The 27,783-nt window shown below is 36.8% G+C and overlaps 2 protein-coding genes and 1 long non-coding RNA gene across 16 annotated transcripts in view; 1 reads left to right on the top strand and 2 right to left on the bottom strand.

Moving 5' to 3' along the window:
* The window catches only part of ATP10B (ATPase phospholipid transporting 10B (putative)), a 159,477-nt gene extending 155,173 nt beyond the window's left edge, over positions 1–4,304 (bottom strand). The window contains exon 1 of one of the 2 annotated variants that reach the window (XM_083798075.1): positions 3,313–4,304. The gene's annotated coding sequence lies outside the window, so the exon portion shown is untranslated. The remainder of the gene's footprint in view (positions 1–3,312) is intronic. The other variant, XM_083798067.1, reaches the window with a different exon arrangement.
* LOC310881175 lies at positions 3,405–27,724 on the top strand. The gene is made up of 3 exons (XR_014572187.1): positions 3,405–3,508; positions 6,891–6,985; positions 13,457–27,724. It is a non-coding gene; the product is annotated as an uncharacterized lncRNA (long non-coding RNA).
* Positions 6,992–27,783, bottom strand: part of LOC310881171 (uncharacterized protein) — a 53,996-nt gene continuing 33,204 nt past the window's right edge. For 5 of the 13 annotated variants that reach the window (XR_014572151.1, XR_014572154.1, XR_014572162.1 and 2 more), the window contains one exon: positions 6,992–11,614. Coding sequence is in view for 3 of the 13 variants with exons in the window: in XM_083798093.1 (XP_083654219.1) it covers positions 11,586–11,614 (29 nt within the window). In the remaining 10 variants the exon portion in view is untranslated. Of the gene's footprint in view, positions 11,615–12,946; positions 13,168–27,783 lie in introns of those variants that run through there. The other 8 variants (XR_014572155.1, XR_014572163.1, XR_014572168.1 and 5 more) reach the window with 5 other exon arrangements.

Raw genomic sequence — 27,783 nt, 5'->3', positions numbered from 1 at the left:
GCATATAAATGTACTTTGGATGACAAAAATGAAATTCATGAATCTCACCCGTCCCCCGGAGGGGGGAAAAGAAAGCCAAACCAAATTATTTACCATCTAATAAATACTGTTTGGAGAAATCTAAAGAAAGCTTCTACAAAATCATTTCTAAGCATTAATCAGCTAATTGTTTAATGACAAGATATGTGAAGATTCCCCTTGGAGATAACCACTAGCATCACTGAAAGAAGCTGTAAGACAGTAGATACCCTGCTGACATTGAGAGGCAAAAGTACTATACATTTTACTTCAGAACTCATATGTATGAAGCCACCCTGCAAAAACTTTTTAAAGACAGCAAGCTGCAGAGATTTCAACAGAGCTACAGTAACTAGAAGTGTGTATACTCCAGTTTTAGGCATATCACAGAGCTGGCAAGTATGCTCCACTGTAAGGTAGGGTACTTACTCATCTACTTTGGGGAGAAATCTGTGATCATTGCTTTTGTGGGTATAATGCGCTTCAGAGCGGACAGCATTTATGCATGCCCTAAAGATGAAAGGCTTTTTTTTTTTTTTTTTTTCCCCATCAATTCCAGAGTTGCCTGAAATCAAGATTATTTAGAAAGAGCCTCAGACTTGTTTGAGACTGAGAATGGAAAGCATTCAGACTTGTGGCTAGCAGCGGCTGTGGTCAGCAGCAGTACCCTTCTCGTCATTTGCAAGAGACATTAAGGACCAGGTTTATGAAAACATCATGCTGAGATGTAAAAATCTACAAAAGTAAACTTGCGAGGAATAATTTCCACCATAAAAGAGAATACATTGCAATTTTTTTCTTATTTTGCCTGACAATTTCTTAATGATCCTGAAGGTCATTAAGCTCAGATATTGTTAGAGAACCCTGTAAACTGGGAGAACATCATGCCAGGCAGTGTGCTTTGACATGTGCTGAGTCGAGACTTGTTATATTTCTCCATATATCTAAGCAGCAGAGATTCTGCATTTCATTGGCACAGTCCCCCTAGTACATTATGCCAAGTAGACTTACAGTGCTGTATCATTAATAATGTTTCTGTAGTAGGCACTTATGCTTCTCAGCACACCTACCATTGGGACATATGGTTTATTGCATCAGTCTTATTAGGTTCCAACTTTTACCTACCACGAAAATACCTATTTCTTGTGAATCCACAGATCACAACTTTCCTGTCATTTTTCCACAAGTAAGTGCCTGAAACACCACAAGGTACAGTTAAGTATCAGTGTAAATCATCCGGTGGGCAAACTGAAGGAAAAAAGTGGCCCATCTCCTGGCCTCGTCCTGAAGCACAGAACACCCAACACCAGCTGTTTGTTGATAAGAATCAACGTCAGATTTCCCTCAGTCCCTTCCACTTTAACATCATGCAGTCAACTTTCCAAAATTGACCTAAGACTTTAGGCTTATGACCGTTGCCGTGTTATATTGCTACCACAATTATTTCCTCTGTTGTATATTATTTCTTCTCAGTCCATTTAAAAGTGCGTTCAAAAAGAACAATAAGAGAATTATCCTACAAAATAAGAGGTCACAGAAAAGTCTAGCTTCACTTCTATCAGTATTTCTCCCTGAAATTCTTTTCCTATTGAGATATTCATTTACCAGTTACAAACATGGGCTTAGCCCTTTGACAACAACCCAGCTCTGATCAGCGGAGGCATTTAAAACAAACAGCTCAGAATACGGCGTGTGAAAGCAGCCAGTTAACTACAGTAAGATCCATTATACTTTTTTTTTTTTTTTTTTTTTTAATATGAACCCTGTATAAGAACAGAACTTGGTACAGCCAGAACCCTTGTCATGAGGCACTTATATATCCATCTCTTTACTTAATTTCTTTCTGTTAACTCCTTTAAGATATTGATTTCTATCTGAAAGTACATGCAAACTGGCGGTCCCAAAACAGTGAGAGCTATACAGTCAGGGAAACAATTTTGTTACAGTGGAATTGTCACAGCCCTGTGTTTTCATTATTTGAACAACAATGCCAGTTAGAGATACAAAAATAGCAAGCATTGTTTAAGTTTTGATGTTTTATTTATTTTTAAATTACCAGAGTACGTTAAAATTGGACTATGGACACTTAAAAAATGGAGAAGTCTGAAATAATGCAGAATTTTAGTTGGAATATATTGGGTTATTTTTAACACAAAATGTGTCAGACTAATAATGATATCTTTATTTTATTTCATCTTTTAAATAGTTTAATTGCCCCAGAGAATATATCTAGGAAGTTATGAAAAAAACACCACCATGCAAAACACAAACAAACAAAAATACACCCAACCAAATATATCTTCCTGCTTTCCTACAGACAATTGCAGGTTTCCAGGAATAATTAAAAAAAAAAAAAAAAGGTTTCCAATATCATCTTAGTGCTATACTTTATTTGAACTTTAAAATAAGCATTTTTTTTTAAAAGAATACTTATTTTGTGCCATCAGTCCAAATGCTTATATGCCTAGGGAGGAAGCGTTAAAAATCTTTTAATCCTTTTATTAGTATATGTACATATACTTATACATACATATAAATATATAAAAATATAATATATATAAATATAAATATATAAATACATATATTTTTATGTATATTAGTATATGTATAAATTAATATATGAACATATATACATGCACACACTACTACAGCCAATTTTAAAATTTGAAGTTAAAGAGACACTTTCATAAGCTGAGTTAAATCCAGATCCTGCTGACTGGGTCATGTTCTCAGGTGACAATTTCCTTGAATGAGAGAAGCTCTCACATACTCTAATCTGTAAAAATCTTCTATTTTAAGTAACATTAGATTTTCTTCAAAAAAATAATTGAACTTTTTGATGAAAGCACCCTTTCCCTTTTTTAAAGGAATCTGTTTATACAAGTTCCAACAAAACATCACTATTAATAGCAAGGTGGAATATCTGTCCTTATAGAAAGAAGCATCCTGCTGTGACACACTATCTTGTTTGCCTTTCATGCCTGAGAAAATTAATCTCTATGCAGTCCCTGCTGGGGTAAAGATTTATGGTTTCTCAGGTTTTGGAAACAGTTAATTAAGCAGCTACACTGAGTTGCACTGAAAGTAAGTCCAGGACACTTTGTAAAATGCAAAGTAAAGCTCCTTGATTAACTTTCTGGTTCTAAGTGAAGCAACAAGAGCAGCCTGGAAGGAAAAGAAGCCCTTTTCTGGACATGAAACGATCCATATATTTCACAGTCTGATGCACTGGCACTTTCGTAGTTAAATATTAGGACAAACAGAAGTAAGACTGGAACAAAAGAAATTTCTTACCTCCTTGGAGAATGAGCTTGGAAAGAAAAGATTCTGCTTGGAGAGAAAACCTTGACCTGCAATTAGCAAGGGCAGGTTAGCTAGATTCAGAGCTTCTCTCTCTTTTTTTTTTTTTTTTTTTTTTTTTTCCAATTTGTTGACTATTGGAATCCAGGAAGAAAGTGGGATTGGAGAGGGCTTCACTGTCTGTTCAGAGGTAAGAGGAGATCTTGTGTTCCGCTGAGAGGCTCAGAAGTAACTGTTGGGCTACAGATGAGGCTGTGGATACTTTTGTGGATACAAAAGTTCTTTGTTTATAAACTAGTGGTGTATGGTGTCTGTGAGGGAAGAAAGGAGGAGGTGGGAAGTTTGATATCTTTAACCTCTTTTTTTGCTTTGCTTGGTAGCTAATAGATCAAGGCTGTTAAACGGACCAAAGTCCTTGCTTATCGCTATAAAAAAGGCTTCTGCTGGAATTCCCCATTATCCTGCAAATAAGCTCAGAAGTCTCTTCACTGGTTCATCTCTATGGATACTTGGCCCCAAGTAAAGAGACAAAGGAGGTGATGAACCGCATGGCTTGTTAAAACCCCAGCAAAAGGGCTGACTGTGCTCTCCCAGATGTCGGAAAGGGATCAGTTAACGCGTGGGCTTTGGCAGGAATGTTGCACTGAGAAAGGCTTTTTTTTTTTTTTTTTTCTTCCAGATATGATACTGGAGTTTTCACTCCAAACCTTGTAGGTGGAAGCAAATACCTTGGTAACAGCTGGCCTCCTCACATTAACTTGTTAATGTTAGCTGAGAGCCTTGAGTAACTTACACTGTTACACAGCAACACCCCGTTAATCTTGTAACACTCAAACAAGCTCCTGCTCCTTGATACTAAATGATATTTTATAGACCTAACAGTATTGCATAAAAAATAATGAAAAAGTAGTATTATTTCTAAATAAGAAGACAGTTTGTCTGAACTAGTAACATGTATGCTTAAAAAAATGAGAAGCTCCCCCCCACCCCCCAAATCCTGGAGATAATGTATTCTGTTATTAGCTTGTCTGGAGAGGAAAAAAGTTGAGAGGATTGTGAACGAGATTTGTCTCTCTAAGTTGGAGAAAGTCTGGGGCATGTAGGAAGAATGGCAGATTTTTAAGAACTGACAGCCTATCCTAAACCTTCTGTCATATAAGCAGATCCAGACTAGGGGGTTTCTATAAAAACTCTTCAGTTTTCACTATTTTAGGTTCCATTGGCAGTTTGTAAAGCTACCTGTACTGTAGACTAATCAGTTTGATTCTCAAAATTCAGAAAAAGAAAATGCACTTTACTCCTCTTTCTCCTCCCTTCTTGTCTCCTAATTACTACACTAAGGGGGCTCTGTTTTTATTTTGATGCTGGTGTTACACAAAAAATCCTATACCGTGGGATCAAGTATTTGCCTCCAAGACAAACTCATTTCCTCATTTGATCCATATAGCTTAGGAATGTAATCAGTGCATTTAGCTTATCTGCACCTATTTCATTACTCCATTTTCTACTGCCATTAAATTGGATTAGAGGAATGGCGATTCTGTAGCCCCGCAGGAGAAGAGGCATCTCCTCCTTGTGTAAGCTGTGGTTCTGCTCCCTCCAGCTGCCGTTGGCTGCCTCTCAGCCCCCTTCCCACTCCTTCCTAGGGGGACCTGGAAGATCCCATTGCCCTCTTCCCATCTACAGCTCTCCCTTTTCTCCTATACAAAATGGCGCTCTACTGTTCTAAATATCTTTCTTCTCACCAGAGACATTCAGGGAGGTATATCATTGCAAATACCAAGGGCACAGAGCTTGGTATTTATTAGCAAAATAAGGCTGGCTAGATGGTATTTTTTCTACTTCTGCTGCAGTTTAAAACTTTGTCCACTGCTCTCGTATCTGTGAATGACTGAGGGTGAGCAGGAAATCTATAGTACATCTGAAACACTCAGAATGGTTTTCATCTTTTTCAGATCTGCAATTAGTTCAAGACTTGCTATGGAACATATACAAAAAGGATTTTATATATAAATTCTATGTAAAAAGTAGGTATATAAATACACACACACATATATATACATAAAGACGCCCAAATGATTTTCCTTTACTAAATAAGCAAGCATTTTTACCTGTGGTCTCCACATCAGAGTTCAATAAATACATTCACATAAGTGCTGACTGAATTCTGAAAAGCCTTCTATGCATGGCTTATGTGTGAGTAAGGCTGCCTGTTTGGATCAGTCAATGCAGTTAATCATATGTGCACACTGAATACTGTGTTTGTACTGTGTCTGAGGAAGCAAATCCTTTGTAATAGACACAGAACATCGCATAGTTTTTACAGAAGGTTTACAGAACCTAAAAGTCATTTACTGACTGTAAATACCTTTAAAACAGGTCATGGTTTTAATAGCCAAGCAGCTTGAGAGTCAGTGGAGTTTTCTTGACACCAAAAGAGGACTGGAAAGCAGAATTTTCTATTTGGGTGACTTTTTGGGCTTATTCTCACATTACTGTGACAAACAGGACCATTCAAAACCATACAAGAGCCACAGCTGTTTGTGCACGCATCAGGAGGGATGATTTTAACAGGCATTAAGCTTTCTGTAAATGCAGATGCATGGCCAAACCTGTAGAACAAATATATGATTACATTGCCTTGCATTTCCTTTGTTCTGTGAGAATCAGGTTGCTCAAGCATTTCACAAACTTGGCAAAATAAGGGCAAATAATTACTGAGGTTATTTGTTTCAAAAATTTGCTATATATCTTTTTGAAAGCTATGGCATACGAGAAAGATTTCCAGATAATTACTCATAACTCTTCTGATTTGATGTGGCCTTAATTAATACACTTGTTTCCCTAGCCCAAGTAATATTCAGGAGACAAAACCCAGCACATTTTCTCCTAAGAAAGACATTTTATCCTCAGATAAGCAGAGAATAACACTTCAAGAATTTATTTCCTGCAGTATCAAAAAATGACAGTTCCTTACTGTTCTCTAACAGCTTCTTCTTGATGAATTCAAAGTCATCTACAAACACTAATTTATCAATTTTCATAACAACTCTGTAAAGAAAGGAAACTGTCCCTGTTCCACAGAGGAACAGTGATCTTTGCCCCAGAACAGTTAAACCACAGTTTTTAAAGAGGAATTTGCTATGAAAGCAAATGAAAGTTCAAATATGCTATGATAGGAGATTATACAGTTAAAACTTTCACTAGAATATAACGATTAATTAGAGAAAAGGGGTGTTTCTTTCTTGTTTTTTACAATCTCTACAGTCTTCCATGAGCATAACTTTATCTTTAATTCTCACGTAAAGGAAGTACCTTAAGCTGAGCACTGACAAAAAACACGAAGTCCATCAATTCTGCTAGCCCCTACAAGATATACTTAGCAAATCTGTTTTGCAAATATTGATCTATTAAACCCTGAATCCACTGCAGTTCCCTGGTGTAGTGCCACGGTGCATTGTAGGCAATGTAGGAAATACAGCCCAACAAGGAAAGCCATCATCTGAAAAGAATACAGACACAATACATCCTCACATCATATATGCAATGTCTAAACCATGTCTTTCATATAGGATCGTAAGGGTTGGAAAAGACCTCCAAGATCATCTGGTCCAACCATCACCCTACTACCAATGTCACCCACTACATCTTGCAAGTGTTGAGGAAGGTAAGCTATTACTATGACTCTTGTTCAAGTTAGGAACCTACCACTGTTAATCACTACATTAATAAATCAGCTTGAGTAATATCTTATTTGTATATTCACTCTTAATCTGTGTATTTATTTCATCAGCCTTGAGCAAGTAGAAATTTAAGATAAAATTTCTCAGTGAAACAATGGCTAGTTATCTACAGATGATCAAAAATGTTTGACATTTGCCACAGGACTTCAGCATACGCCTAAGCGCTTTGCTGGAGCAGCGCCCAAATATGAAAAAAATCTTGTTAACCCTCTGATGCGTCCTGGCTGGAAGTCATCAGAGTGCCTTCAGAGCATTTACTTTGCATTCTGGCATGAGTTAAAGATTGAAGCATCCGATGCTAATTTTAGTTGTACTTCTGACTTTCCTGGGTTTCGTAGGGTTGAGTCAGAACTGCGATGCTATTTCAGGATAGATTTTTTGTAGCAGAATTCAGCTTGTTCTGTTTTACACAGAGGAAAATATTTAGTGCAGAACTTCTGTTTTTATGTGGGGAGAGGTAATCCTATTTAACAGAAGTTGTGTCAAACACACAAATCATGAATATGTCTTAGGCTATGGATAACAAACAGGCTTCAGTGGCACCTTTTCAGTTGCAATGCAAGTGGCAGAGAAAAGTGTGAGAGCTCCTAACCCAACAAATGCAAGAGAACATCCATCCACGTACCATCGCTCTCAAATTAACTGTTCTCAAGCTATGCTTTATTTAAATAAATGTCTAGGAGCAAAACTACAAATGAATACCTGTTGCAAGATCTGAAGTATTGTGTTTGATATATGGGAGAGAATGTTCTATCCTTGCTTTCCCTTCTCAACACTTTGTTTTTCCTTTCTCTTTACAGATCAGGGAAAAACACCATGTCAATTTTGAAGTTTTAACTAATGTATCTGAAACTAAATCCATGTTGCACTTGGACAGGTGCTGACCTGACTAGCTCTTTAATTAAAACATTTCTCACAAGGGTTCCTAGATACAGAAGAAAAATAATAAGGCACACATTTAATTTCATGCAAGTTCTTCATTGAATTGCAAATTTATACAATCTGGTTTAACTCAGTGAAGGAAAGGAGCTTGAGCAACCACTCTTGCACGTTACAAATACCCCATAGAGTAGTCTGATAACCAAGAAAAGACTATCAAAATTATATTGCTTTTATTATTTAGAAATATTCCATAACACAATGTAATGCAATACCATTTCAGCAGAACAGCTAACGCCTTGGGAAGCAGAACAGTTATATCACAACAAGCATCTTAACAAGTATTTACATAAGCAAGGACTACAAGACGGTGCCTCTAAGCCTTTAAGCCACAGAGTCTGTATGGCCTTCTGAAATATTGTCTCTGGCAGAAGGTACAACAAAATACCATCACAGTTCATGTACTGGACATTTTTTCTCTGTATTTAGGATAAGACAGTGGCATTTTATTAATAAAGAACATCTTTTAAAGGACGAAGCAAACTGTGTGTGGGAAAAAAAAGATTTCTTAGATAAAAAATTTAGAAGAATGGTGGTGAGTTCAGATGTTATGTTCAATGTTTCAGAAATAATATAATTTCTGACCAACTTTTACAGAGTTTAAAACAATTTTCACAGGATTCTGCAACATTTCTATTAACTATGTTGGTTATATATATTTTTTCTAAATACTATCTGAGCAACAGTTCCTCATGATAACTATTGGTGTAGTGTTATTTTCAATGCCTCTTTCTTGTGATTACTGAAGTGAATGGGTAAAATCTTACGCATAGTATTGGTGCTGGGTCACACAAACACTTCTGTGTCAGCTAATCCAGTAATATTGGTATAAAACAAAGAATTTTTTTGAAGTACTCTTTGTTTCAGTTTGTCAAAGGGGCACAGTCACAGTTACTATATAGTAAGGTAGATACCCCAGAATTGTTTAATCCAAATTGGACTTTTTCTGCTTCAGTGGCATATTAAGAAAATTTTAGCTTCTCAACTACATTTGCTGTAGAGGTTCTATAATTACCTCTTGATTTTGTGGAGTATATAATACATTTATAATCCTAATTTCTATAATCTCATAGAGATTAAATTGTGCAACCTTGCGATTAACATTAAACTAACAGGTAGAATCATATTGTAAGATATAACACAGACATAGAAGTGTTTGATTTCTATGACTTCTTTTGTTGGGTTGGGGAAACATTGATTAGTGCTTTGAACACTTGTGAAAAGAAAATATGAAAGGGCCAGTAAAACAGTCAGGTGATACGACTTAAAAATCAAATTACTATTAATGAAAAATGTTTTATGCTGCATTTTATTTCAGGTGACCTGAAGTGTTTCAAAATCATTATGTACATAATATATAAAGAAGTAAAGTACACCTGGCTTTGTTCATTAGGAGATGGAAATAAACCCCTGAAAGACCTGTATGCACTCAACTACTAAGAAAGTTATCCCAAGTATCTGCAGTAAAGCGAGTCTCTTAGATCAGGATTCCCTGTCCTCCTCCAAATGGGGTTGTATAACAAAGTTCACTTGCAATGCACCACCATTCTCAGGATGGCCATTAAGAGACTTTATTGCAAAATAGCCTTTGTGGGGCCCTGGCTTGTAAAGTATGGCACAGATCTTGGGCAGGATCATTTTTTTTCTGCACTAAGCTCCCTGATGCTATGGCTAGACTGATGCTAATAGCTGAGCTGCCATGCCACAACACTCTGGAATCTGCAGTGAACACCTGCTTGGTGTACTGCAAATCTTTTTTTACCTCTACTGCTAGTGTGATTGTCCTGGACATCTGAATCAAGGATGTAAAATGTAACAACTCAATATCCAAATTGTTTCTGGTAATATATCTAAAAAACTAACACGAAGATCACAATACTAATAAATATTTCTATACGCCTCTTTTGGCACCAAATTTACCAGACTTGGATGTAGTATTTTCTCCTCAAAAATGTGTTATTAACATGGCATTTCATTCCAAAGGGAGAAAGATAAAGTCCTTTTGGAATCCATGTGCAATTTTCTTTTCCAGTACCCAACTACGCACTGGAAATTCAACAGCAGTACCATTCAGCACTCTTGCAAAGTAGTGACAGATAACACCTGCAATGGAAATGGCAGAGAAAATTAGACAGAATGCAATTACTTGCATTGGAATCTGGCCAAGATATTCAAATTAGCAACAGGACAATGAGTAAAATATTGTAACTAAATCTGAAGCCAAATAACACCTGGAGTGCTCTTTTTGTTAGGCAGATGCAATATCAAACACTGGAGGATGGTAGCAGCAGCCAGAAAGTTAAACAAGACTGTGATTGGAACACAGGTGGATGCCACTTGCAAGAACACACACAGCATATCTGCCTGAAGAATGTGGCAAAGCTCCTCAAGGTGTTCCTGAGTGAACAGGAGGAAAATCCAATTCTGGACAAAATGCTTGGAACCCACTGGAACGTGGCTGCTGACGACCTCTGCTCCAGGAAGCAGAGGCAGAAACGTAACAATTGCATAACAATTTGAGTAGGGTTTTCTTGCATTAAGATCCATGTTTTCCAGGAGAGATTAAATAACCACAAAAGCTAGTTTGTTCACTATGACTTAATGACATTTATTTTAATATTGAACCCGTAAATTAGTTCTGCAGAAGCAAAAAGAAAGAAAACAAATCAGATGCTCTGAAAACTAAACACTTTTCAGGAAGACCTCTATTATAACATCAAGAAAAGGAAGCATCTGGAGCTATATTGCCTGCAGAGGATGTGAGTTTGCTGGTATAACAACACAAGTATTTAAAAAGATTAGAATTTGATTCTAGAAACCGTTTATCTTCCCTTTTTCAACCCCTCCTCACAGTAAAGTGGAAAAAAAAAAGTTTTTTTCATACAGGGAAAAGTTAGAAGAATGGTTTGTGATTAAAGACAACACCGAAAGATGGGGCCAGAATTCATTGTCCATGACTCAGATGCTGTATGGTTAAGAGATAGCCCTAGGATGCAGAGAGGTGCCTACAGGATTTTTGAAGGCGACCCCTTCCCCCTGCCTGAAGCTCCTTCCTATTCAATGAAGATAACAAGGCTTGTTTGCCTCCTGGAGAAAGCAAAAGATAAAAGTAATTGGTGTCAGTAACTGATGTGTGCAAAATGTTATGTTCTCTTTAGATAACTGTTGTTTGAACCAAGAAAATGAAGATGGAAAAATAAAATCTAAATTTGGGTTTATATTTTCTAGAAGACCAGAATGCGAGACTCCTATTTGCTACTGATTTTTGCCATCTTTGGGGCTTCTGGGAAAAATAAAACCACATTAAAAAAAAACAAACAAACACCACAAAAGGAGCCCCCTTCATTGAAATGACAAATACAGTAGAAAAGAAAAAGTTTAACTTAAGAATTCTACTTAGCAGATTCCATTATGATTCATCACTAGGGCTAAGGAAATGCTCACTGTGATGGAGCATGGAGAGAGCTCTCTTATCTTCCTCTGAATGTGCTGGCACATCCTCTCATTGGAGCTCCGTAGCACTGATGAAATACAGTTTAGTTTTTGGTTCCAAAGGTAACACAGCTGGCAGAAGCTCGGAGACCCTCAAGTATGTTTCATAGAGATGGATGCTGCTAAAGGAGAGGAGAAACACAATCTGTAAAAGAAGTTCCCAAATCTGAGTGTGGTGACTTCAAAAGTGCTGGGCAATTCTTTACTACCACCAGAAAGCAGAAGGAGAAAAAGAAAGGACAGAGTTTCACACAGCTACTTACTGTAACTACTTACTGTAAAAGAAAGAAAAAACTGCTGAGCTAGAAATTGCAACAAGAATCACAACAGTCAGTTCTAAAATAACCTCAAATCACCTTATTTCTGTGAAATGTTAAGGGGCTTTTTGTGAGACCCTGCGCTATATCATGTACATTCACCCCAGCTGTTAAAAACTGGTTCCAGCTTATTACCCGTCATAAGTTTTCCCACAAATTAGTATTTATTTTTTTTCTAAATCAAGCTCCCACACTTTTGAATAGTAAATTTTTATTTCTTTAATCTGCAGGCAAGACAACATCAGAACTAGCAAACAAATACAGATCATAGTCAGAGAAACGAGGAAAATGCAGTAAAGCTTTGAAAGGGCTTTGAATGTTAGGAAAAATTGACAATAACTAAAGTTCATAGTATTTTTCTGAATTACAGGAACCTGAAGCAGCACAGAACAGAACTGAACAGAACAAGAACTGAACAGGCTAAAAATAGCCTCAAAGATTAATGCTGCTTAGAAGTCATAGGCAGCATGAAACAGCCCACCAGAAAGGTACACAAGGTACAGCCTCATAAGCATGCTTCTGATTTATAGTCAGCAGGACAAGAAACGTATTATTGTGTCATCCAGCTGGGACAGTTTGATATTTTGAAATACCTCCCAAAAATACCTAGCATATTCCTTACAAAGTAAACGAAGAGTACAGATAACTCAGCAAACTGGCTTCAAATCATTAGAGTCCATATGTTTTCTAATGCCCGGTTGTATATTGTATTGTTACTGTTACAGAGCCAACTGAACTCTTTATATCCCTGACTGAGGGCCAAAAACTGCAGCCAGGTTCCCTGTGCAAATGGATTATACTGGGCAAGAGTGCCATGAGGTCCACAAGGCAGACAGTCTCCACAAACAGGAAAGCAATAGCTGCCTGCCAGCTACCTAATTGTGGAGTTGGTGTCTGCTGGGAAGCCAGCTGCCTTCTCAGCCTTCCAGATGGAAGTGAGAATGTACAAGAAAGTTGACAATGAAAGGTACTTAGAAATCAAATAAACACAATTTGCACTACAATTGTGATCTGCTTTGACCGGCCCTCTTTCATGAAAAGCACTTCAGGGATTTTCTATTTCTGCAATAATAAAAAAAAGAGGTAAGTTGAGTACAGAAGAAAGCAATGATGCAGAGGACCTAGACAATCTCTTACATTTGGAGCAGCTGTCTTCAATATCCAAGTACACAAGCACATTTAGCAGCTATGAGTGAAAAGTTCAGAGGTTCCTTTTCGGTTACCAGAGTTTAGAGTTTTACGTGAATCTTGCCTAAATCCTTTCAGCCTGCAATCTGAAACAACTGGCTTGTATTTCCTCCTCTGGCTGTTTCCATTCAGGGCAGTAATGCCAACACTTTCTTGCAGTCCTAATCAATCAGAACAAGAGACAGAAGCTTTCTGGAGCCCCAGAAGAAGTGGGTAGGTAACTTCTTGCTCGTACTACACTTAGATGATGCCTGAGATAAGATGAATGCATCGGAACAAGCTTCCTTATACAGAAAATTAGCAGAGCATTTTGGGTAGAGCTCCAGCTGGTCCACTGATGTCAGTGATAAGATATTTATTTCAGTGGGGCATATTTATCCTTAATTACATAATCAACCATTTTCAACATTGTGAAATAAATATAAAATTAACACTTGTGTCCCTATTTCTCGTGCACAGTTATGACCATCAAGCTACCGCTGAAGAAGTCTGCGGAAATCTAATGAGGTCAATGCTGGATCAGAAATCACTGGAACATCATTACTGGCAAGTCCACCCAAAAAATTAGAGAACCCTCTCAGAGCTCTGAAAAAAACAGTTCAAGAAAAAAACCACATCTATGGTATAATGAAAACATTTGTGGCAAACTTTGAGAGATTTCTGGATTGCTAAGCTTTCAGCTTTATCCATCAAGACGAGGAATTTTCTGTACTGATCATCTGTTGCTTCCGTACTGAGCTCCTTAACTATAATACATGATAGAGAGGATAATGGCATAGTGGAACTTCCTCTGGTATATCTTTTTAGACAACAAAAGAAATATTAAGTTAGTAATGTTGGTAAATATGGAGTGTTACAGTTTTACCTTTCTAGTTGTGTTGTGTTCCAAAATTACATCCTAAACAAATATTTTCCTAAAATCCTACCTGGACATCAATTGTCTTCCAAAGCATAAGATGTAGAGAGAGCCAAAAGCCATTCTAAATATAGGTTCTTCATATTACTGTTCATAGAATTTCTTCCCATCAGAAACCCAGCTGTAAGTACTATTTTTCTTTAACATAACGATAAATATTGTTTTTCATTTTGTAGTGATGCAAAAGGTTAACTACGTGCCCAGGGACCAAAGAAAATCCACAGAAAATTGCCATGAACTTTGTAGAATCATGCGTTAAACCTTCTTGGATGTCTTCCTAACATACATGGTAGCAGGAATAACTCCAGGCCCCTAGAATTATACTGCATCCTGATCAAAATGAACATTCATTAAAAAATGAGTTTTCTTACTACCTTTTTATGGCTGACTTGCGGGTCCTTTCCACAGATATAGATTTGTCAGTAAAAGAAGCTTTGAACCAGGTTCACAATGGATGGAAATAATTTAAATGTAGTTCAGAGTTGGTGTGAATTAGCAGAGCCCAGCTGACCTCATTCTAATTTGATAGCTTCTACCACTACAGATTTGCATTTAGAAATTAAACTCATCAAGATATTCCAAATACTTTCAAATCCTCTCCAGTCAGAGTTCATGAGGAGTTCATGTTCTTTGGCCTTTCAAATGTAATTATCAGTCAGAAAAATACTCAACTTAATGAATATCTCCCTCTTGCCATCTTCCCTCTTTTTCTGGTCTGCTTTACAGCACTCCCCCCTCCCCTTCTGTGTTTCCCTCCTCCTTTTGTTTCCAGAGTTAATCTTCCTCTGGTACTGTTACTATTACTGAATTTAATTAGTTGATTTTACCATTAGATGAATTTACTATTAAAACTATGCAAATTTTTCCTTTGGCTAGTTTTGTACATAGCTCAGTTCTGTAAGATATCCAACCTCCAGTGAAGAGCCTGTCCTTTGTTCATAAGAGTTTCCTAAGCAAATACAAAACTTGCTCACTTGCCCAGAGTAGCAACAGACAAAAAGAGAGACACTAACTATATTTTTTGAGGATGCCCACTTGGTGACAAAAGACTTAAACAGGCAGTCTTGTGGCTAAATCATCTGGTAGAATGACAAATCTGCCAGGACTATGGCTGTGTCATCAATGAGTGGGTGTGGATGCCAACCCAAAGCCCCCAGAGATTCACAGGCCTTAAAATTCCTACAAATACTGTTTAGGTAGTTTAGAACAATCAGTTTATATTGCTGGAGTTAACCTCAGTAGTCAACATACATGCAACTGTCCCTGGACCAAGAAGAAGCTGAAGTTTGTTTCTTCCTTCTTATTCCCTCTGTGTTTATTCAGAACTATTTTATTTCCTCTTGACATTGTAGGAGTTCCTTTACTTCTTCCCCATCAAACCGATATTTATCAGGAAACCATTTTGGCACCTGAGACTTGCACAGCATCTTTGCTTTCTGTTTTTATCAAATCTATGACCTTAGAAAGCCTCCTGTAGCTTTTCCACCTGACTCTGTTGTAGCTATATGCCAGATATCTCCAGGTATAACAGATGGCAGAGGGACTGTCTGTATTTTCAGTTCAGAGTCAATCTTTTCAACAGGTTATGACAGTTTATACCACTATCTTTCTTCTTTATGCTTTTCCTGACTTTAAAAAAAAAAAGAAAAAAAAACACCCTACATTGTGCAGTCAGTGTGGGCAGCTGGAATGAGGATAGTGTTTGGTGCTATAGGATTAATTACAGTTTTGAGTTGTGGGTAGATATGAAGTAGTTCATATTATCAGGATAGAGAAGATCTATTACTTTAAGCATCTTTGTAAAAGGATCTATAAAGATGGCTGTTCATCACAATTTCTGGCCTTAAAAGCCTTCTGTCATTTCAGAGTATGGGAGAGAGGGGAGGGGCAGAAATCCAACTCTATTTAGCATCTCTATTGCTTTTTAATGATCTCTTCAGCATCTCAAATGATCATTTAATATCTTCTGTCATCATTTTTCAGAGTCCCACACAATCCTCAGCATTACTGTCTGTTTTCATGGCTCTTAGCTCTCTAGCATTGCAAGGCGTCAGCAAGCTTTTACTCCTGTCTAAACTGACTAGGATAATAGTCATATCCATCATAACTTCGATTCAGTGACAATTCATTGTGCTCATCCTAAACATCCTCGTGCACTTCATCATTTGCAGTCCATAAAGCCTGTTTTTCCTCTACTCAGTGTCCTGTTCTATTTCCTTTCAGTCCATTGTCCCTTATACGTGGAATATCAAGTGCTGTATATTCCAGCTCAGTTACATCAGTGCCTGTGAAAAACTACTGCTTCTCATTTGGGCCCCTTGATTACAATCATCTACCTTTAAAAAGTCCATTATTAGTTTTAATATCTGGTACGTTCTATTGTCTTTCATTTTGTGATATTGAAAAAATATAAATGATTTTCATTTAATTCTTCTTTCAAAATTTATACCATCTCCTTAGTACCCTGTATTCTTGAATCATTTCCTAGACTCTCACTAAAATTTTGATGCATACTCCTGATAATATTTTTACTATTATATCTCCATTACATGCATCCATTCTGGCTTTCAAACATCTATTCTACAGCTAGTTTTAGCATTAATATATAATTTACTGGTATTTAATTTGGCTAGAAACACCTTGAATGTAGTTTTTGTGTTAATCTATGTTTCTTATAAGTTTATTTTAAATGGGAAAGGTATTTGTCCTTTTATTCTGTTCTTCTCATACTGCATGACAGGTACTCTTTAGAAAGCTATGAATTATTTATTTCCAAGAGAGTTCCAAGAAATTGTAGTGTCTGGTTAGATTTCTATAAATATGCTTATTATTATGTTTGCAAAATCTGGCAAAGTAAAAAACAACTTATCAAAACTGGTGTTTTATTTCACCATTTATATCCTCTCAAAAACAGAAAGCATATACGAGCACTGGACAAACAGGCAAAAATTTTCTGCAACTACAGATTACAAACAAATGTGTAAATAACTAAGAGTAAATGAGTAACGCTCATTTTAGTAGCGCTGAAAATACATAATTCTATATAATACTGTAAATGCACATAGATATCTTTAAGCTTAGAAGCCCAGTATTGACAGTCTGAAAAAACATGAAGTGCAAACATTCTTCTGAGTCTCCCTGAAGATGTATTGTTTGTGTGCCTGTCAGGAGACAGTATGCTACACAATCCCAGATTGCTGAGACAGTTAGTTTGAGAAAAGCAAGCATTGTTCTGGGTCTTTTCTCAGTTAACTTCTTCTTTCCAAACAAGTTTTTCAGATTTAGAGTTGAGAGAGAAAAAAAAACAATTCCATATGGAGATGTGTTCAAACTAAGGTAAACGTGTGACTTTTTATTTACAGTGGCCATGAGACAGGCTTCCTCAAGATAAGGAAAGTTTAATACTGAATAACTTTTTTTCCTAATGTGAGTTTCTTTCTACTATATATATATATATATATATATATTAAATGTACTTTCATCTAGTTTACGACTATTCAGGAAGTTAAAAGGAAAAAAAAAGCAAAAGTATGTCAATTCTGCCTTCCTGTCCCTTAAAAAAAATTGATTTAGAAAATTTCAGAACCTCAGAAAACATCAACATGGATAAAACAAGTGTTGACAATGTTTATTTTTCAAATGGACAGAATAATCCAATGTTACTTTTTCCTCCAGAATGCTAATAGAGTAAGTGCATCTGAATGTCCTTATCTGGGGAGACTTGTGCTGATCTCTCATTCCAGGAGGATTCTTAGGGCAGACAATGCTCTGCAGAGATTGCAGAATCTTTTCCCCTGCTTTTTGTGGGCAGACTAGTCCTTATACACAAACCAAAACTGCATTTTTTTTTTAAAAATCTTTTTAGAACACTACAAAGAAATTCTCTACTGTATGAATTTCTTGTGTTTGTTCCCCATTGCTCTTTCACTTCCTACATCAGGAAAAAGGCAGGAAGTATTCAAGGGCAACAGAACTGGGACTTGAAATGAAAGATATTGGTAGGCAATGGGTGCTAGGGGAAAAAGTGTCCAAAGGGAGTACATGAAAGAAACGTGGACCTTGAAGCATTGGAAAATCTTCTACCATTTCTTTTGCAAGAGAAAGATCGAGGATAAATACTAAACACACCTCTGAAGTCTAGAGACTCAGCTGAATTCCCCAGTTTTATGCCTACCCAGATAAATGCACCAAAACATAAAGTGGAAGGGCTTTCTCCCCTTCTCTAAAAAGGAAATAAAGATTGCAGCAATTCTGGCAAATATCAAAAGGTAGCTTTGGCACAAACTAAGTGCAAAGCTATGTAGAAAAAAGAACTCAAAGCTCAAACCTACCATCATCTTCATTAGGAGGAAGGAATCAAATCAATACATACACCCCTCCCCCAACCCCCCTGGAAATTTAGCATTTGGCTAAATTTATTGATCAGAAAGCCTTTTTTCTCCCATTCTTCTCACCATAGGGGGGCAGAGGAGTTGGGAGGTGCTCAATTTTGTAGCAGAGGACAGCACTACTAGAAGAGAAGAATTAGATGATAACTGGTCTCAGAGGCACAATTCTTTAGCTGGAATATGGTACTTTTTAAGGCTTTGGATTAAAAAGTGGGGTAGGGGTGAGGGAGAAGATTTAAAAGGGAGACTTTGGAAAGAGTTAGAGGACAGGGCAGGAAAAGCAGCAAGGTCAGCAATATATATAGATTTCTAGGATCCTTTGTGTCTCCTGAATGGGAAGCTTATCAAAAAAGAGCATAAAGCTGGTCTGACAAGATAACACAGTCAATGGAAATGGAAAAAAAAAAATCTGTTAAAGAACCTTACACATTTTTTTTGTGTTACATTATGAATGCCCCAGCACACTTAAGTGATACAAGGCACACCTCCCAAGGAGTGGCTGGAAGTTTAAATGGTTGGTCTCAGAGCATATGAAAAATGCTCAAGGAGAAGTTGTTTACAGAAAGCTAAAACTTTTCAAATGGTGAGATATTGACAGGCAATTCATTGCATGTCAGAGATATCAAAGTAGTTTTCAGGCACTTGTAAGGAAAACTTATCTCCTGTCGTTATTAACTTTCTATCTGTGACTCTCAGGTTTTTAGTACTCTTTAGTTCTGTTTGAGCCTGGGAAACAGCAAAAGCAATTTACGTGCTCCATCTGCCCAGTGTAAATAATGTTTAACATCTTTATTCCCTTGAAATAGGGCTTCTGTTTTGAAATCTAGGTTGGATTATTGTTGTCTTGGGGTTTTTATCCACAAGTTTGTTTCATATAATAAAACTGCCAGCATCTTCTGCTAGTACTGGATATTGGGCATGGGGGTCTTATTCACACAGGCTTGAGAACCCAGGTTATGATGAAAAAGTATCATGTTATTTTTTTAAACTAGTATTGATCTCCAAAGATATGTAAGGACTAATAGGGCCAGAAATATTTACCTTGCTGTAAACAATTTCAGAATCATCAGGTATTCCTGCAGGCTTCTCCAAGAATGTTACAATTAAAAAATTCAGCCTACGCTCAATTTGAATTTTGTTGAATTTTGAAGTGAAGGAATAAGTTACTTGGAGCAAAAGGATACAAGATAAAATCTGGAACAGGTCCAATCCTAGTCTCTCCTGTAAAGGAGAGCACGTGTAAATATATATATATACACATATATTCTCATCCAAAGTTAGGCAGGTAAGAAAGATTTCACAGTTCACCTTATGAGAAATTAAACCCATACTCTTTCAGGAGAATATAAGGAATGCCCTATGGAGAAAGACATCATACAGCCTAGCCTGATATTCTGCTCTGGACGGTGGTATAAAACACAGTTTTAAGGAGAACAAATAAGCTTTGCCCTTTTCTACCTTGTTGTTTCTGTGCACCCACCATTACAGCACTACTAGTCCTAGAGCATACATCCCTGCCGATTCCCTTTAACTAGTAGTCACCTTGGTCATGTCCCCTGCTTCTGCCTCTTCTTCTCCAGACTGGAGTCCCAGATTTTTTAGTCTCCTTATAAAGATGTGCACAGTCTTAGGCATTTCAGTTGCCATTCTCTGCACCTTTTCTAACCCTATTACATTCTTCTTGAGATGCAGAAAACAAAATTACCAACAGAACTCAACACAAGGGAAATCCAAGGCTTCATTTAGTCACAAAATATCATCATTCCTTCTGTTCCCATGTCCCTCCCTGACTGTACCCTGAATTTTGCTGCCTTTTTTGGACTACCCTTTTTGACTTTTTTCCATCACACATGATGCACTTTTACCCCATTCATTACTTCCTCTCCTTTAACCCGCTGGAAGGTCAATGGACATCATAATGTAATAGAATGGAAAAACAAAAGGGTGTACAGAGCATAAAATGCAACTAACACTCTCTTTTAGTCCTTCTTGAGGAAAGGTGCATATACAAAACTATATCAATTGGGCCAGGCTCCCTGCTTCCAAGGAAGAATCACTGCAGTATAATCAATAACAGAAATAAGATCATGGTTTGTAAACTGGTCCTTATCATCTAGCATATACGTTATGCCTGTCTAGCTAACAGTGTTTCCTCTGAAGTTTAACAGAAATTAAAGCTGAAATGAACAGGGAAGCTCTTGCCAGTTAATTAAGACCTGTCAATTACCATCTTTTCATCAGTATGTTACCAAAGAGCTGTTTGTTGCAGAAGACACTTGCAGACTTCCAGGTTCACACACACACACAAAGGATTAAAAAACACACAAACAAAACCAACCAAACAAAAACCCAATGCAGCTGCAACATTAAATCAAAGTATTTTAAATAGTTCAAGCTCTAATGAACAACTGTTGAAGATCAACAGATCTGTTTTCTCTGAATGACAAAATAACTTGTAGAGTTAGCAAAACCCTTAACCCATCATAACTTTTTTTCCCTTCAGATGTCATACAGAAATATAATCCCCACTGGGATTTTGAGAGAATTTTAAAGACAATCACTTCTAATACACTGTTTCAATTATCCGCACACAAACATAACTCTCACCCTACCTGATTTAAAAACAAGAAAAGAAAATCATATGCAAACTTATTTAAGACTTTGTTCTATTCCTCACATATAGCAATGGCTTGTTTATTTTTTCAATACTATGAAGATTTTCTAGCTAGCTCCTGTCATGCTGAGAGGAAAGCATGCTTCATCCATTATTTTCTCTTCAAACCTCCTAAGGAGATAATTAGGCATTGCAATTGATTGCAATTTATTAATCAGACAGTCTCTTATACTTTTTTTTTTTAAACCAAAACTTTATAGTTAAAGAAAAAGGTGTAGAATATCCAGACAGATTTCTGTAACTGAGATTCATTCCAAATCATTCTCATTTTCTTTTACCCATTACATCTTGTCCAAGACTTTAAATGGATCATGGGAAAGTGTTTAGTTATATAGTTATGGCACACAAATTTCTTTCATATGAGGAAACAGATAGCATTTGATCCACACATAGCATACCACCAATTTTCTGGCTCACTGTTTTCCTGTAACCACCACTACCAATCTGTATTGTTTATGATTGATTAAAAAAGGATGCTCTATCAACATTCATGCCTTACCATTACTTCAGTCACCTGCAACAAGTTGGAGTATAATGTTCCAGCTGTTGCCCAAACAAATACTTTTTTGGAATTAAGTGTCATTTAGCCTTATATAATTTCCTAAGGGAAATGCACATTTGGAAACAAACACATGAAAACACTGTTCACCAATGCTTTAATTTCTTTTGTTCTATTGACATGTGTAGTAGCATTGCTGAAGAATTTTCATGACACTTTTAAGGGTTACAATGCGGACACACTACATTGACTTTGTACGTGTAGTGTTCCCAATGACATTCTAAAATCAAATGTTGATTTTGATCTCTCAGACCAGAAGCCCCCGGAAATAGAAGTATGAGTTTTAAATGGCTTTTTCTTTTCCTTTTTTATTTTTTTTTTGTTTCTCGGGGAAGACGAAAAAAGATTGCAAATATACTAAAACATCACAGAGCTGTTAAGAGTTCTGCCATCTTTGTTTGATGTTTTGCCTTAATATTAACTCCACTTTCAAAATCTGTTGAACCAAGAAGACTATAAGCTCTCCTTTTTCTCTTCCTTTCATAACCAAACACATCTCAAGATTAGAAGATAGTATGTAATGAATGACCCATCCTGAAACAGAGTACAGGCTTTGAAGCATAGCAATAGACTCAAAGGGAACATTGTGCTAGACCTGGAACTTTTCAGGACAGGTAAGCTGAAAGCATCATATTTCATTTGTCTCAAGTTGCAGTTTTCCCCTTTTTTCACATGATGCACAAAACAGCCATTGTTTCATTGTTCCTTAATAGCACTGTTTCTTGCCAGCTCTCTTTGGAGCCAGCAAAATTAGAGTTTACCCCTTTGTGTTTTCACTTAGCTGGCAAAATTGTTAATTTCCAGACTATCAAAATTGGGGGAAAAAAAACCCAAAACTATGAAATACGCCCCCAATACTTCCCCCCCCCCCCCCCCAAAAAAAAAAAACAAAAAACAAACCAAACCAAAAACCACAACAAAAACCACAACACATACAACTAGAGCAATAGCTGTTCATTTAGTTCCACTTTGGCATCTCCCAGATGAAGGAATGACAAAAATGAGTGCAAAAAGAGTAGCGCAGCAAGCTATGACTGGACCAGGCTAAGAATCAACACTCAATACTGAAGGACTCCTACCTGAGACTTTGCACAGAACAATGGATAACTATTTTATACCCCAGCCCCTCCTAACCACTATCTCTAAACAGAGAAACCTGGCAAAAGTTTACCTCAGAAAAAAAGCTAAAGTTGAAGAATAATGAACGTCCTTATAAGAACAGAGTTTTCTCTTAATCACAATAGACAGCAAGTGACTGGTAAACAGATTTCATTGCTTATCTGACTACGTATAAACCTCTGATATGTTTTATTTTTGTAGAGTGTCTCAGTCTAAGAACAGACACATTTATGACAAAGCACAGATGCAGAAGAGAAAATGAGCTATAGATTACCACATGCTTGGGATGGTCATTGTATCCACCTTCCTACTGTTTTGCTTTTATTTCATGAGATTGTTGAAAGCTAGAGTTCATGCTTGTGAAATATTCTCTATCTTCTACAGAAATGAATAAGTATTATCTTCTGGCAGTTTTGTTGTCAGCACAGTTGCTGCAAAAAACTGTACAAATTTATTGTTAAAAATACACTTTAGTTAGGAAAAAGCATGAATATGCCAGATAGCCACGTAAAAATGTTCTCAAATTAGGTGAAGTCCATAATGTCATGAAGCAAGATTGCCATTCTCTTATACTATTCCTTATTATAGTGTGGGATGGATTTCTAAGATCTAAGCAATAATCCCAGCTTGAAAATGGGGGAAAAAAAATCTTTAATTTAGAAGAAAGGATATGCCGATAAGATGTTATTTACAGGAAAAAAAAAAAAAGAAAAGATGAATTTTCCCAGCTCTAGAAATGCAATGATGTGACTGGTACTCACAGACTAATTTTGCCTGCCTGCCAGCATCTTTGCCATGAAGAGTTAGACAAATCAGTAATTTAAATGCAGGAGCCTAGCCCCAGGGAAGCAGTGCCAGTAGTAGCAATTACTTTTCAGAAGTAAAAAAATAAATAAAATAATAAAATTCTTAGAGTCTGCATTGGTGAAGTGTCTATGCCCAGAATATTTGACACAGAATCTAGAAGCCTAAACTGATTAGTGCTCTTTGTTCAGTTAATACAAGTAACAATATTCAAATGAAGTGTAGCAGCCTGACAAAAATGAGCCATTTCTAAAGTACAAACCATAATTCCCCTCTGTGATTTCTCTCATACACACAAAACCAAATTACAGCCTCCTTGATAGTACAGTTAAATACTTCCATTTCTGTCCTAATGGACCCAGAAACCAGTTTATATTCTGAACATGAAGAATTTTTGTTTAACATTTGTAAGTTCATCAGGCTGGCTGTCCCAGTGTACACCTATATAAGGTTTTCACTTGTTCTCCTGTGGGTTACCACAATACTAAATATGTTTAAAGGCAACCGTTCTCTAAAATTAAGCAGTTTCTTACATGAGATTGCCCAGGTTATCTTTAGTAGATGATTTAAAAAGTCATAATCCGAAACAGTGTTAAAGAAGAAAAGCTCAGTTTTAAACTACATATCCCTCATCAGTGACATCTCAAAATTGAACCAAAGGAGTTAAGGAAAAAGCTTGAAAACAAGGAGAATATGCAACTGGGAAACTCAATGATAGTTATCAGCATAAAGAAAAGAAACTGTTGCAATATCCGTGCTGGATTTTACTTGTTCTCCTTCCCCATCTCTCTCAGAGAATGACAGTAATTACTGCATAAAACATATTTTGGTCACAGTACATAAAAGTGAGGAAGAGAAGGTAAGATTAGAAGCTTAAATCTAGCAAACCATTCAACCCATTTGCTAGAGTTCTGGCATTTAGGAGGATCAGGTTCAGTCAACTGCTTCAATTATCAACAACTTGAAATCAAGGTGTCGTGATGACAGTTAAAAAATGGAATCTCATTAAAACCTTATTGAAAACCCAAATTTTACCTCCATGAATGCCTACATGCAACAAATAACACTGAACCTGGTGAGCAAAATGAACTTGTGGCAGATGCCTTAGATGTTAGCATACGTTTATGCCATTAAAAAAAAAATCTTTGTTGGGAGAAGGAGTCATGTTTTTATTATTCTCTGTTAACATGAAGAAATTATTCATCAGCATTAATCACATAAAATTCTTTGGACTTGGCTCCCTCCAGAGCTACAAAAAAAAATAAATCAAAACTAACTTTTTGCTGCACCTCAGCTGGAATTTAGGAGAATCCATTTAAGAACACCAACAAAAAGGCATCATTAATAACTATATGATTTGTAAACACATTATCTGTGTTTGCAGTATTAGGGTTTAGTGGAGGACTTGTTAGTGTTAGGTCAGAGGTTGGACTAGATGATCTTGGAGGTCTCTTCCAACCTAGATGATTCTGTGATTCTGTTATCTAATGGCAATGACTCTGTACATCTGGATAAGCCCAAATTTACATTCAGGCTGTTGAATGTTTTTTCTAGGAGACAAAATGACAGTTGCTCATGGGCAGCAGATAGAATTTGACAATAAAGTGATAAAAGTTGCTAATTCTTCTTCTGCCAGTTGACATTGGCAAAAAAGTAGAGAAATTACAGTGCACTTGGACTGCTTGCTCCATTCCATACCAGTCACTTAAGCTTACTGTACAGTGTTTAAACAGAAATTTGGCTGCTAACAGGCAATGAAGGTCTGTCTTCCTTTCATCTCCCTCTCTTCCCCAATTTTCTCATCCAAAATATTGTGTAAACACTGTCAAATTCTCAGCATAGCAAGGTTATGCATTTTGTTTATTCTGCATTTTCTGTATTATTCCTGTAGCCTTTCTCAATGTATTATCACAACTTGGTTATTTTCCCTTGCTTTCTTTCCTTTTTGTTTTCTCTATGAGTCAAATAAATAGAGTTTCTTTATATGTGAAACCAATAAAATGGAAGAAACCTTTAGTTCTGAATTCACAAGAACTCTGTAAATAGCATTTCTTAACTATTTCTCTTCTGCACACTCATTGTTGCAGATCTTTGCAGACTGCATAAAATCTGTTTATCTAGGTGTATTGAATTCTGACGTGTATTAGGATAAGAAAGAAATACAAGGGATAAAATGTCTCCTATGCTCCCTTTTACTGCTGGATAACACTGCTATTTTTCAGTGGGATGCATTGCATTTTAAGAAGCTTACATATCACTTAAATGTACAAAAGCCTAGTTCAGAAGTCTCTGTTGCATGGCAATGAGGCTTGCATTTGGAAAATTCAGACCCAGCAACGTAGTTGCTGGTTTTGTCCAGATTGTGCCATCCACTTTGTCTTCCTCAATCTTTTAGTAAAGACAGTAGAGATTTACAGATCTATTCTCCTCTGGCTCTGATACCCTCAGAGCACATGGCACAGAGCAGCATGTTCTACTTTGCTGCTGACCCAGGACAGGGTGAAGGATGCAGCACAAGCCTGCAGTGAAGTGTGCATGTTGCAGCGGTAGGCTCAAAGGAAGCCTCCAAACCAGCTCACCACTCTCTTGAGAGTGACCATGACTCACTTTCTCCAAAACTTAACCCTGCGGTTGGCTAAGCCATACACAAATCTGGAGCAGGAGGTTTGATTGTACTCCCTCTACTGAGGAGTGCTCTCACTGAGACTGCTTGCTCCTATGGTTAAAATGTGCAGACAAGAATCTGATGTCTGCACTAAAAGCCAAGTGATGTACTTAGCAAATTTATGTCATGATTGCTAGTCCTAACACCTCCTTTCACATTTTTTTTTCCAGTCTGAATGCCTGAACGCCACTAATGAATGGTGATAAGACAATTAAGTTCTCAACAGACATTCTTCTCCACCACTAGCTTCCAAATATAGCAAGACCTTTGGAAACAGTACCTCTTGTAGAACATACCTGTGCCATTTTTGTATTTCATGTCATATCTATGTTTAAGAGGCTGTTGTAACGCACAGATGAGATATCAGAGACCAAGAAACATGCAGTTAATTCAGTCAGGCAAAAACAGAAGATCAGCAGTACCTAAACAATGATAACTTGTTTATCACATCAGGGCAAAACCAACTGAATACCATACTAAATGATGCAGATGGTGAAGCTATTAAAATTTATTGCTTGATATCCAGCCAATTTCTTCTACCCTGGATATAAATTGACATGATAATCAAATGTCATAAACAAAATCAGAGTGCGATGCAATACAGCATAATATATTAAAATTTCAAATCAGATGCCATATAAAAGCTACTGCTTTACAAGTTCAAAACTTTTAAAAAAAGTTATTTATTGGTAGAAATTACCCAAAGTATTAGCTAGATACCTTGAAATCAAAACAAACAAAATACACACAAAAACTGAAAATGCAAACACCCTACAATGCAGATTATTATTTTTTATCAGCATGAAAACAGCAGCAGACTTATTTTCTTTAAACTTTGAACAATGAAAACTCAGGCTTTCCCTATCTAATACATTGTCAACACATAACTAATCTGGTTTAATTTGGCTTAAATTAAATGACTGCAAAGGCAGTCAATGATCATGGAATGCCCACGACTCTCCACCTGAATACACTGCTTACAGAGTGCTAAGCATGTTTTATAGGATAAAAATCATGATCATGACTAAATTCTTTTTCCTCCTTTCTCAAGGAAATTTTGTGTACAGAAAGAATGGAAGGTCCACTTCAAAATACATTTATCACAACTCAGAAACATCTCCTGTCCTTTCACACTTCCCATTATATTAATCTTTTTCTGTGCAGAGCTACTCCTGATAGATATGCAGCATGCTAGAGATGAGGTTAAACCTGACAAATTTGTTATTGTAATAGTAAACATGATTTGGACTGACTCAGATACTGAGCTCTCCTTTCTAGGGTGGAAAATCATTCTAGTCATCAGAATTTAGCACATGCTTTAATCTGTCACTGTCTACTTTTAAAATTCTTTTCTATAACATTGTGAAGGAACAGTATTAAACTGCTAGGAAAAGAAGCAAAGTTCCATAGAATCCATATAAAGCATCCTGTATTTCTCTGTAGATTTTGGTGAGACACACACTCGCATATTCAGAAACAAGTAAAACTAAGAATCTGCTGATGACATCTGGGTGCCTCCAGGTAGATGTACTGAAGCGTAAGATGCAACTAAATTGGAAATATGAAGCATTAGACACTAACCTCAAAATGAGAAAGGGACAGCCTCCTTCCTCTACCACAGCAATTTATTCTTTTTTTTGGAGGGGGGGGGGGGGTGGGGT

This window comes from Anser anser (genome assembly GCF_964211835.1).
Source record: "Anser anser genome assembly, chromosome: 14".
Lineage (NCBI taxonomy): Eukaryota > Metazoa > Chordata > Aves > Anseriformes > Anatidae > Anser > Anser anser.
Note: the sequence above shows the minus strand (reverse complement) of the source record. Positions and strands in the feature narration are given on the sequence as shown.